Genomic DNA, 12,646 nt, shown 5'->3' with positions numbered 1-12,646 from the left:
ACTAGTATTTCTATGGCATCTTAATATAGAACTATATAAATGTACGCAATCTGAAATCAGCTCATATGCTAGATTTGGCGCTCTGTTAAATGGACGTGTTTGTTAGATTTTGTGCATACATTTTCCCTGCAATTTTTTACGGTCCTCAAAATGGAATAGTACCATATTTTTTGGAAAGGGAGTTCTTGATTAGTAATGAATTTATATGACAACCACCCCAAAAAAAAAGAAAAATTGATGTATTTAACAGTTATGACAATTCAACTGCATCAAATCGTTTTCACATCCTGCTGAATCATTAACTAAATATATACTGATGAAATTCCATAAAGAATTTGAGCTGTTTCATATTTGGATTGATTATTCCAATAAAGCCATATGTACCACCAATTTTATAATGAATGGAATGGATATAAAAATATGTTTCAATGTGTAATATTTTGTGTTCTAACCATGATTCATTTACCACCATATGTTTCTAACATAAATATGAAATGAAAATTAAGTAATTTAAGTGATATTATTAAGTATTGATGAATGGAATAAACTGTCAAGTCATTCATAAAATTATTTAAGTATCACTTTAAACAGGTCCTGATACAACCTCATTTTCTGTTTTATCTTTTATCACAGCATAAATCAGAATATTTTTTAACCCTGTTATTCTCAGTCTTCCTTTCCCTTTGAAAGAAATCTTTTGATAATTTTTAAAAAAGAAAAATAGAAAGCACAACTGAAAGACCAAAGTGATTAGCAATGTAATATTTAGACCACTTTTTCACCCTTCTCAAGTTCCTAGTTCTATTATTCAATTAACAGTGAAATTACATAACTGATTCTCAAACGCACAATTTTTTTTTTTTTTGGTTGTTGTTGTTGTTGTTTTACATGACTTCACACTGTCATTTATAAATAACAGCAAATGCTTCACAAACCTCATGTATACCAAAATGTGCATAAGAATCAAAGTAATAATCTTTGGATGTCATTTCTTCTGGTTTATATGTAGTTAGTCCAATCATTTCTTTTTGGCACCTCCAACAGTATTTCCCACCTTTCTCAGGATTACTTGTTTCGCCATTTACTATGGGTTCAGATACACAAGGAGTGGCAGTTTCTGTAGTGCTAATCTGAAAAACAAATTTAACACAATTACAAAGGGAAACAAGGTAAAATATTGCAAACATTAGATAGATATGATGGTTAAAGTTAAAAAAGGTGAAAGAAAAAAGATCTAACATCCAGTGCACTTATTTTAAGAACTAATTTGTACCTGAATGCATCCCAATTTTATTTAACCATGCAACTTTTACACTATTTTCAGCATCAGGAAGCCTCTTAAAGGAACTTAAACACAGCACTAAAAAAAAAACTGATGTGCCAAAAATGAAACATGTTAAATAAAATAACTTTAAATCAAAATTTTATACGATAACAACTCAACATTATTCTATTTGAAATCTCATAAGCATATGTAGCCACATATGTCTGCCAAGGCAGAGATGATATAGAGACATATGCCTGCCAAGGTTTTATACTTAAATAAATCATAATTATTGCAACGGATTGTTTATTGCAAATACAAATATTAGGATTACCAGGGTAATTTCAGTTACTAAGTTACTATGATAAAAAAATCAAGAAGACACTTCACTTTATAATGCTTAATTATACACTGAAGAGCCAAAGCACTATGACCAAATACTCACTAATGCATTGAGCGACCTTTGGCTTGCAAAAGACTTGCAGCTTGCCTTGGCAATAATGCCACAAGTTCTTGGTAAGATGACTGGAAACAGGTTTTACCAAATGTTTAAGCAGCGGGTCACACAAAGTCGAAATATTCCAAGATGGTGGTGTTTCAAGCTCTGAGCTGCCTCTCCATGACATCCCAAATGTGCTCTATCAGATTAAGATCTGGCAAGTTAGGTGGCCAAAACATTAATTGGAATTCATCCTTATGCTCCTTGAACCACTCCAACACTATTTGAGCCTTTTCAAACACATCAACGTGTAAATTCACAAATATCTTAGGAAATTTTGAATAAAAACTCTATGCAGGTATAAACATAGTTTTATTAGCCATTAACCAATTTGAACTATGGGAACCGATTTTCTTTCTTTCTCATACTTAAGATAATTTTACTTCTGAAAAGTAAAACTTCAAAGTCAATAACAACTAAATGTTTTCAATTAAGAAATTTTGAACTAAAGGGGAAAAAAAACAAAGATCAAAGAATCTTATTGCTTCAAACCTATAAAATGAAATTTTAATATTTAATTCAAGGATTTTTAGCTTATTGCCTTATATACTTTACTAACACCAATTCAACAAGTTGAAAGAGTCCTGTTATTCTGTCCATTTTTCTTACAGGAATTGTTTCAAATCAACTCTGTTCTTATTTTACATTTCATACCAGGGTTGGTTTCAACTAAAAGAAACTGGAAGTAAATGAAAGAAACTGGAGAAATTGAAAGAAATAAAAATGATGCATTTGTGGAATTGCTAAAGGAGACAAAATTACTAATAACAGTTTAACTTATCTGAAATTAAATCTTTTGTTATTTCTCCAATGATATGTAAAGTAGTTAAATAATTTAGTACTGAAACAGGTTATCACACTACAAAAGGGAAAAAAAAATTTCTCTTTTTTTAACAGTATATTACATTGTATTAATGATATAGATTCAACTTAGTAATGATTCAAAATTCTTTTTTGAATAAATACATAAGTTTCTATTTTCATTATTGTTATTATTTATGTAAATTGAATAGTAACATTGTAGGGTTATACATGAATAAAATGCAAAAAAGACACAAAATGGAAAATGAAATCCCAACACCAAAAAAGATAAACAAAATTTAAGAACCATGTCTGCACATCTCAAAGATGATGTCTATTTAAAATTTTACACTAGCTGAATTAGTGTGGCATTAGTATCGCCGATATGAACATGCAAATCATGTTTGCTTTAAATATGAAATGTAAACATCATGCACTTTATTTATCTTCTGGATTAAACACTGTGAATGAAATTTGAATCAAGAATGCTTTCAAGGAGATGAAGATGGCCGTATCAGAAGCTTATTGAGTTTGAATGAGGCCAAGTAACAGGGCCAGGATATGAGGGATTTTCTTTTCACCATATCGCAGAAAGATCTGGCAGGGATGTATCCATTGTGCATGCATGTTGGCAACAGTGTATGTGGGAAAGTATCATCTCAAGCAGGCCAGGGTTTGGCCGCACACATCCATAACGCAAAAGGAAGACCATCGTATTTGCCACATGTCTGAGGCGCTTTGCATTCCATCTACAGCAGACATTCAAGACTCATTTGCTGGCAACTAAGTGAAAAAAGGAACTGTAACAAATCAATTACTTAAGGCACAGCTCAGAGGTCATAACTGACTCTAATCAGAATTTACAGTATAATAATCAATCCAATTCAAGCTCGACACAATTGAAGTCACAAATGGTGTGTCCAAATCATACACCATTTGTGACTTCAATTGTTTCAAGCTACAGTTCAGTTCCAAGCTATGTCTAAAAGTACAAAACAACTTTCTTTGAAGATGAAAATACAAATTCTAGACTCCTTATTAAAAGGGAAAAAAGGCATATGATGTTAATATTTTAAATGAATTTTAAAAAATACTTTGTTTTTAAAATACAGTAGTTGTTAAGTCTTGTGTAGTATAGTTTCACAAAACACAATATTTTCTACAAACCTATCTATTGTGTTATAGGCAAGAACATGTACAAAAAAAATGTGTTGTAAGTTTTGAAGTTGATGCACACGTTTTTCAGCATCATAATTTAGTCTGTACTTCCTGCATGAACACACTCAAAATGTTTCATGTGTTACAACTGATCTCAAAAACTTTAAATAACTATTCCTCATCATGGAAATGGACAGTGGCGATACTCCCAATTAGTCTTTCAGACACAAACTTTCACATTTATTTTTAACAAAATAATATCTATTCTGCAATATAATTAACCAAAGAATAAACTATTCATTAATGTAATACTTTTATTAGCAAATTACTGATTCTGGCACTCAAGAGAATTTTTTTCCACCATCAAGTTCATGTAAAGAATATACTTTTACAAAATTACATACAGCTACAATTATTGTTAAAAAATTCCACTGCCTTACTATTATACTGTAAATTCTGAATAACTTTACGAAGAATTAACTTTGTTGAAGATTTTTTGCTAAATATATTTACATACAGTATGCTATTCTCATTATTCTACATGCTTATTGTACTAAATACAAGTATAATAATAGGGGGACCAGGAAGTAATGTTGTTTCTGCGCATGTCGACGACAACATGCAAAGGGAAGAAGTAGAAGCAAATTCATGTCAAACACTCTTAACCAACCTTGGTCGATCATCCAAGAACATTTAAAGTAGAATGGAAAAATAAGCAAAGCAGGTGCTTGAGTCCCCTATAATCTATCCAAAAAGAACAAAGCCAACCTATCCATCACATGCAACGTATTACTTCAATGCACCATACAGAACCATTTTTTGATCATTTGATTAGTGAAGACAAAAAAATAAGTTCTATATGATAATCCAAAACTCAAAAGGCAGTTTTAATAGGGATTACAAAGGGTTTACATCCCGAAAAGGCACTTATGGGTGTGTGATGGAGTATTCAATGAATTGTTCATTTTTAATGGCTGAAACCTGGAAAAACTGTTAATGTAGACTGTAATGTCACAATAATTGTAAACAATTGGATCTAGTGAACCAATCTTTAATTGAAAAATATCTGGCTATTGTCAACGGAAAAGGTGTCATTCTGCAACACGACAATGCAAGACTGCACTGTGCAAGAAAAACACTGGAAAAATATAATTAATTGGGGGTGGGAGATACTACCTCACCCACCATATTCGCCCGATATCGCACCCTCAGATTTCCATTTATTCCGATCCCTACAACATTTTCTTAGTGACAAAAAATTTGAAAATTTGGATGATGTCCAAAATGCCATCTCAAGATATTTTACTCAAAAACCAATTGATTTTTATCGGTTTGGGATTGAAATCGGCAGACTAGATGGCAAAAGGTTGCTGATAACGAGGGTGATTATATTATTGATTAGATATAAAAACTTGTTACAAATTTATTCGTTTCAATTTAATGTAAGAAAGCAACATTACTTTCAACATTCCCCCTATTATTAAATGCATTTCTATATTAGAGAAAAAAAGCAACCTTCAACTAGTGTCATTTTGAATAAAACTGTGAATTTCTAGGGCTATCAGACATAAAATGGTTCACATTTATTTTGGAAATTAGTATTCTTGAAATTTATTTACATAGATCTTGTAATAAATACTGAAATATAGACTTCATTTTTTTAATAATATACTACTTTTTCTTTATTTCAAACCTTGCTGGTTGCAACATAAATATCATAAAATTATTTAGTGTAATTTATTGAAAAAGCGGTAATCAGATATGAATTCTGATACTCAAAAGCTTTGATATGCTTTGGAAGATGATATTTCTTGTCACGATTACTTTAAATGAAACTATATTACAAGCATTATCATCTGCATTTGAAAATCATTTTGTTTAGCAAAATATAGTACCAGTTTGAAGTGATCATGGTAAGATGCTACTAAACAAACAACAAATTTTATTAGAAATTTAATGATTCATTATTTTTAAACATAGTAAAAGTATTCAAAAAGTCAAAGCCCTTCATATAACACATTCAACTATCTTTAATATTATAAAAAGATGAAAATTTTGCAGAAATGTTGAAAACTCACACTAAGGAACTGGCGATTTAACTTATGAAAACTCAAACAAGATCTAAAACTTAGTGGTGTAAAACTTACAGCAGATTTAGAAAGAAAAATAGTTGTGAAACTGCTAGAACAGTCATTAGGGCACATAGATCTGATTGGCGATCAGCAAGAAGGAAAATTTCTCAACAAGAAAACAAAATAATTATGCCTGATATTCGTAAAATTACAAGAAGGCAAAAATTCATCATACTGGAATAATATTGTGTTTGCAGACGAGTCAAAATTTAATATATTTGGGTCCAACAGCTCAATTATTGTATGGCAAACGCCTCATGAAAGATTGAATATGAAAAACCTATGCAAGATAATGGAAGAATAATGGTTTGCGGATGTTTTACTACCTCTGGGATGGGAAATTTACTCTGTATAGAAAATAATATGGATCAGTATACTGAAAATCTAAAATCATCTGCACAAGAACTTGGAATGGAAAATATATTAAGTTCTATCAGGATAACGATATAGTAAATATAGAGATTAAAAGTTCACTTGTGGTTACTACATAAATGTCCTGAAGTTATGAAAATTCATCCATTTAAATCCTATCAAACAAGAATGCAGTGAGCTGGAGAAAAGAATAACAAAACATGCTTTTTCTTGGAAAACTACCAAAAGCAATTCCTCCAAAAATAGCACATTTTTGAACAAAATTACTGATAGAATACATGTCAAAATGCATGAAAAGTGTAATTTTAGCTAAAGGATATCCCATAAAATATTGAATGCCTTGTCATTTTCATGTTTTGATTAATTATGAAGAGTTTGTTCAAGGTATCCAAATACTTACAGTGGCTCCCAAAAGTGTTCGTACACTTACGATTTTCATTGAAATATGACTCTATCCATTAATTAAATGTAAACTTTCTGAATGAGATTTTAATAAAAAGATCTATAATCTATTCGTAACAGAATTACATGAAATATTTTTAAAAACAGCAAAACTTCATTTTTAAGAAATTAAGGGTTTTCATCCGCAGAGAACCCGTTGGCAACCTTGCATTTTTACTCGCCAAGCTCCGAGGCGTAAACGTGATTTTTAGTGTATGTAAATTCAAGTTAGCAGACAATGGTAGTAAAAATTCACAGATAATAAGTATGTAGATGTAAAACTAACCGGTTAAACGATATATACAAAAATAAATTTGTATTCAATTCAAATTAGCACAGAAAACAATATATTAAACATAATGGGAAGTAAAAACTCATTTAAAAAATAAAAAATTAGTATTCTTATACTTACGTTTACATTATACTCATATGTATTTTCTCTACATCATATAGAATACTAATATTTCTATTACAAGTGTCTTTTTTCATTTTTAAGTACTTTGACTGTTGATTGATGTATTTCGACAAGAATTATTAATGTAATAAATTAATGAATGCATGACCTTTAGTATATCCATTTTACATAGTTTTGAGGTTTTTTTTTTTTTTTTTTTCAAGTTACTTGCATGCAGCCTTTTACGTTGAAACAAATACCTGTCCTTTTTCATAATATATTTCACAATACAAATAACCTTCAACAGTAATCAAATTTTCTTCAGTAGCATTGTTAATAAAACTAGAACTTTATACATTTTATTATTTTTCAAGAGTCATTTGAACTGTATTCCTTACACCACCAGCGGTTTGCTAATTTTGATGACCATGGGGATGCATCAAACTATTCTGTCATCTTAGATAATCAATAATATTTTTTATTTCAATTTACTCAGCTATTTGTGTCACACCTGCCATCCTCTGAAAGGTTATTGTTAGAAAAGCATTAACAATATAGTATCTTGTTAAAATTTTACGCTATAAAAATTGATTTATTCTCATAATTTTAGATGACAATGACCAATAATAAAAATAAAAGCATTCCTTAATTATTTAAAATGCACATTTTTGCATCCTACAAAAACAAATTATTTTAGGGGTTGGAAACGTCATGGTTCTGCGTGCTTACAGCTGTTAATAATTAAGAACATAAAGTGAACAGCTATGTTACAAATTAGCATTCACCCCTCCCACCATATTTTCTTCCTTTGATCCCGAACTGACGAGCCAAGAACCGGCATCTATCGACGAAAACTTCTTTACTTATACGAAAATATTTCTATCTATTTGTTGTTAAAATATTCAGAAAAAATATTAATAAATAAGAGAAGAAGAATATAAATCTCCAAATGCAAATAACGACAACCTTCGAACAAGCGAATAGGATGAATCGGCTAGGTTACCAGGTTTGAACTATTATCGCCAAAGTTTTATCAGCGATGAACTTAGAACAGTCATTAGGGCACATAGATCCGATGGGCGATCAACAAGAAGGAAAATTTCTCAACAACAAAATAATTATGCCTGATATTCGTAAAATCACAAGTAAGCAAAAATTCATCATACTGGAATAAGATTGTGTTTGCAGACGAGTCAAAATTTAATATATTTGGGTCCAACAGCTCAATTATTGTATGGCAAACGCCTAATGAAAGATTGAATATGAAAAACCTACGCAAGGGGATGGAAGAATAATGGTTTCTGAAAATCTACCTAATGATTTTATTTGAACTATTATCGGCAATGTTTACATTTACCGGGTTCTCGCGGAAGTGCTTCCGAAATTAATAATAAAAAAATGACAAACATTTCATCTCAGAAAAGTTTTCATACACTTTAAAAAAAATCTTGACATATTAGTAAATATTTTCCTTTTTTGTTATATTAATATTTAGTAGCGGGTAGAGTAGATGTTAAGGTACCCCTTGTATAATGGCGAAGTTGTTGTTTCATTTACGGCAGTCTGAGTAGTTAAATGTTACGGAAACCCTATTGTGACGTAATCGGGTGCATGATTCTGGGAAATTTTGAATCATGCGATGTTTTGTAAGCGTTTTTGTGGTGTGTGTTAAAACCGTTTAGATGGATTTGTAGGAAGAAAGGTTCAGATGGTCACTATGTGAAGCGCTCGATCAGAAAGAGTACCTGGTTTGAAAAAAGTCATTTGAGTATGATTGATATTTTGATGTTTACGTGGCTCTGGGTGTACAAAGCGAACTTAAAAATCATGGTAAGTGAATATTTGCTTTTGGTAGTGCTTAAATGTATAACATGTTTTTCCTTTTTTATGTTATTTTATTGTTTGGTTTAAAATGCATTTTATTGAGATTATGTATTTTTTGTTTGGCTATATTGTAGACTTTGGTGTTCCTTTGACTTTTTAAGTGAAAATATATCGATGTGTACATGGACAAAGTAAAGGGAGTGCGCAATGCAAGTTTGTGCAATTCTGGGATTAAGTGAAAATAGGTGGACGTGTACATGGATAAAGTTAAAAGAATTCGCAATGCCATTTTTGTGCAATTCGGGGATTTTTTTTAAGTGAAAATAGGTCGACGTGTACATGGATAAAGTCAAAGGAGTGCGCACTGCCATTTTTGTGCAATTTGGGGGGGATAAATGAAAATAAGTCAATGTGTAAATGGATACCGAGTTTGTGCAATTGTTTGTCTTGTTATTTTGGCTTTGTGTAGCGGCGATTTTTGCGCAAGCCAAAATAACGAGTCAAAGAATTGCACAAAATCGGTATTCATGTACCGGCAAAAATCGCCAAGAGGTACCCTAAACTATACTTTTACCTTTAGTAGCATATCCTTTAGGATCCACAACAGCTTTTAAACGTATGGGAATAAATTTGGTACTATTCGGTTTCGAGGGCCGTAAAAAATCGCCAAACTATTGTTGATGACAATGCTGGCAAAAAATAATTGCGGCAACCCTAATATGTGCAGCACAAAAGGAAGTATAATAGTAAATAACTATCTAAGATTGATGTTTTAATTTAGATTAAAAGTTAATTTCATATAATACTGTTGCGTTTTTTTCTCTCTTTTCTTCTGACACCAGTTCTTACGTTATTTTCTTCCTACACGTTCGTACGGGGTTTGTAGATTTGGAGTGAATAATGACGACACTTGATGAAGTATCGAAACACACTATCGACACTTTTGAAGTATCGAAACACAGTATCAACACTTTTTACAGTCGTCCAAGGTCTACTATAAACACGCTGGAATAATCAGCAACACTGTCAGGGAATAATGGTGGAGATAGCTTCTTGCAAAGCACCCGACTCTGCTTGGTCGTTCTCGGAACTCCACGTACTCTCGAGACTCTCCACGCTACAACTCGCAATGCACTCAATGACACACAGAGCATGCTCCCGACTCTCGGTTCAGTCGTTTCTGGAGCTCAACACGCTCTCTCGACGACGCACTAACCGCGATACTCTACGAAATTCTTTTGGTACACTCGACGACCCACTCGGCACTCGCTGCCCGGCTGTCAACTTGATCGCCTCCGCAGGGATTGATTCGCTAGACGAGACACACTCGATAAGAGATGCACACTTCCTCTTGATGAAGCACACTTACTGACTGTGGACCAGCAGGGTTTATATAGCTTTTGGCTTGTGTTCGGAAATATTCTGGACTAACCCGGTAAGAATTCGTTCCAGAAGGTTCTCCAACCGTCCATGGCATATTCATAGAGCTGTAATGTACTAGAGAGAGAAACAGCAACCCTGAAGGGGAACAGGAATGGGAACCACGTGACATTTGGAACATTTCCAGATTGTATTTCCCGCGGATCTTCCTTACCATTACAGTTCTATGGAGAATTTGTGAGAAGCAAGTGTTTTGCGTGTATGCGCATTGTTTCGGACTTCAAAAATGGTACTTTCGTGCTCCGTATATGGATGTAATTCCAGATATGTGAAAGGTGGAGGAGTAACATTTCACAGGAGAGCTTTCTCTAATGTTTTAAAACCTAATTCTATAAAATGTAGAGGTTTTTTTTAATCCACTCTACTTGCCGCTTTCTAATAAAAATAGATTTTCTAATTTTATATAATATATGCATACTTGAAATAACATTTAAATAAAAGTAGCTTAATATATATGTATGTTTCTAATAACTGTGTTCTGAAAAAAATGTTAAAATTTTAGTAATATAATATAATTTTAATTAGTCTAGTATTCTGCTTTGGCGACATTTTTTATACGCCAACAGACTGCTTTGAATGCGTTTGTTTAAATATTCTTTGTATGCGTTTGTTTAAATATTCTTTGTATGCGTTTGCTTATGCGGACATGTGCGAAGTAGTAATGTATGTATTTAATACTTGGTAATGTACATGTAACACTGTGTAAGAACTGCATAAAATTGTTTTTTTTTGGGGGGGGGACATGAATGACTTTATTTTATCCCCTTTTCTTGCATCCAAATATAACAAATATGTTTACTTTCAATCACTTATTTTCTTTCTTATATCATGTTTCTGGCATTTATTCAAATATTAAGAATTTGTTAATTATTAAGAAAATAGTAATTAAATAGCAGTTAAATTTCAAAACTTTAATAGTTTTAAGTTTCTTTTAAAAATAATGAACATTATTTAAATTTTACTTTCTAAAATTATTTAAAATAAGTGCAATTACATTGTGCAACGTGCATAATATATATATATATATTTTTGCTAGTAAAAGGAAGTCTTAATTTAATTATTTACTTCTCTCTCAATTCCTTATAACTTATATCTGCTATATTGACATTCATTTTTAGTTCATTTAATTTAATATCTCACTTTGATTGGCCTACTCTGTAGTTCTCTGTAATACACTGTATTAACATTAAATTTCCTTTTCGTATAAATATTAAATTTCCTTTTTGTACAATTTTCTGTTTTCACTCATTTTTCTTATGTCATCTATTTTTTTTTTTCTTTTCTTTTTTATTCTGTCCCAAGTACTAAAAAAAAAACCTTCTTTTATTTATTTTTTTCCTGGCCCTTTTTTTTCCTTTTAGGTTTATAATTTTCCTGTTTTATTTTAATCTCTTTTTCATTCAAAATCATTTCTTAAATTATCTTTGCTCCTTGTTTATGCATTACGATAAGTATATATATACAGTCAAAAGTCGTTAATTCGGACACCCATAATCCGGAGTGATCTATAATCCGGACCTCAAAGCTAAAAACTTTCTGCGCATGAGCCGCATTGACACATGCGCATAGACGTTTACGCGTGCACGTAAGACTTTTTACCACTGCGCTTATGCGTTTGCGCAAGCGCAGAATACGTTTTCGCGTGCGCGTTTTATGTATAACGGACGGTATAATCTAAAATTATCTAATTATCTATTTCAGTTAATGTTGACGATTGCATTGTTACTTAATCTTCGAATTGGATCCGGTTTATTATTTTTTGCAGACTGTAAGAGCAATTTTATAAAAGTAAACTTGAACTTTCGATTATGTCAAATAGAATTTCCGTTTCTGGAGCTCCCAAAGGATCGTACAAAACGAAAGTCTGTTTCAATGTCCATCACACAAAAAGTGGAATTGCTGCAAAAAATGGATAAAGACATGAAGAATGTGAGAGGTTAGTGAAAACAAAAAAATTTTGATTCACAAGTTAGTCGGTATTCTCGGCACAGCAATTAACGGGACTTGAACAGCGGAACTTTGTAACTGAACAAGAAATCGTGTCTGTTTATAGAATTAAAGAGAAAGTATTATCACATAAAACGAAGCAACTTTAAACAACTTACATTGAAAGAAATGTTTAATAAAGTAAACAAATTAATATTGAGCTTCTTTTTTTTTTGTAAATTTTGATACCCTTTAGATCATAATTGTTCTTTATTTCATAAATTAAGGTTTCATATTTTTAATTTTAGAATTTCTGCATGCCATCTTACGAGATTTAAACTGATGATCTATAATCCGGAAAAATCGATAATCCGGAATCGCCGAAGTCCCGACGA

The 12,646-nt window shown here is 31.6% G+C and overlaps 1 protein-coding gene across 2 annotated transcripts in view; it reads right to left on the bottom strand.

The window, feature by feature from the left end:
- LOC118199939 (protein arginine N-methyltransferase 1-like) overlaps positions 1 to 12,646 on the bottom strand; it is an 87,771-nt gene that overhangs the window by 69,575 nt on the left and 5,550 nt on the right. For both annotated transcript variants that reach the window (XM_085822444.1, XM_085822445.1), the window contains exon 2: positions 936 to 1,130. In XM_085822444.1, coding sequence (XP_085678570.1) covers positions 936 to 1,130 — 195 coding nt within the window. The remainder of the gene's footprint in view (positions 1 to 935; positions 1,131 to 12,646) is intronic.

This window comes from Stegodyphus dumicola, chromosome 8 (genome assembly GCF_044657685.1).
Source record: "Stegodyphus dumicola isolate Sdum_Otavi_A_Nest chromosome 8, ASM4465768v1".
In the NCBI taxonomy this organism is placed as follows: domain Eukaryota; kingdom Metazoa; phylum Arthropoda; class Arachnida; order Araneae; family Eresidae; genus Stegodyphus; species Stegodyphus dumicola.
Note: the sequence above shows the minus strand (reverse complement) of the source record. Positions and strands in the feature narration are given on the sequence as shown.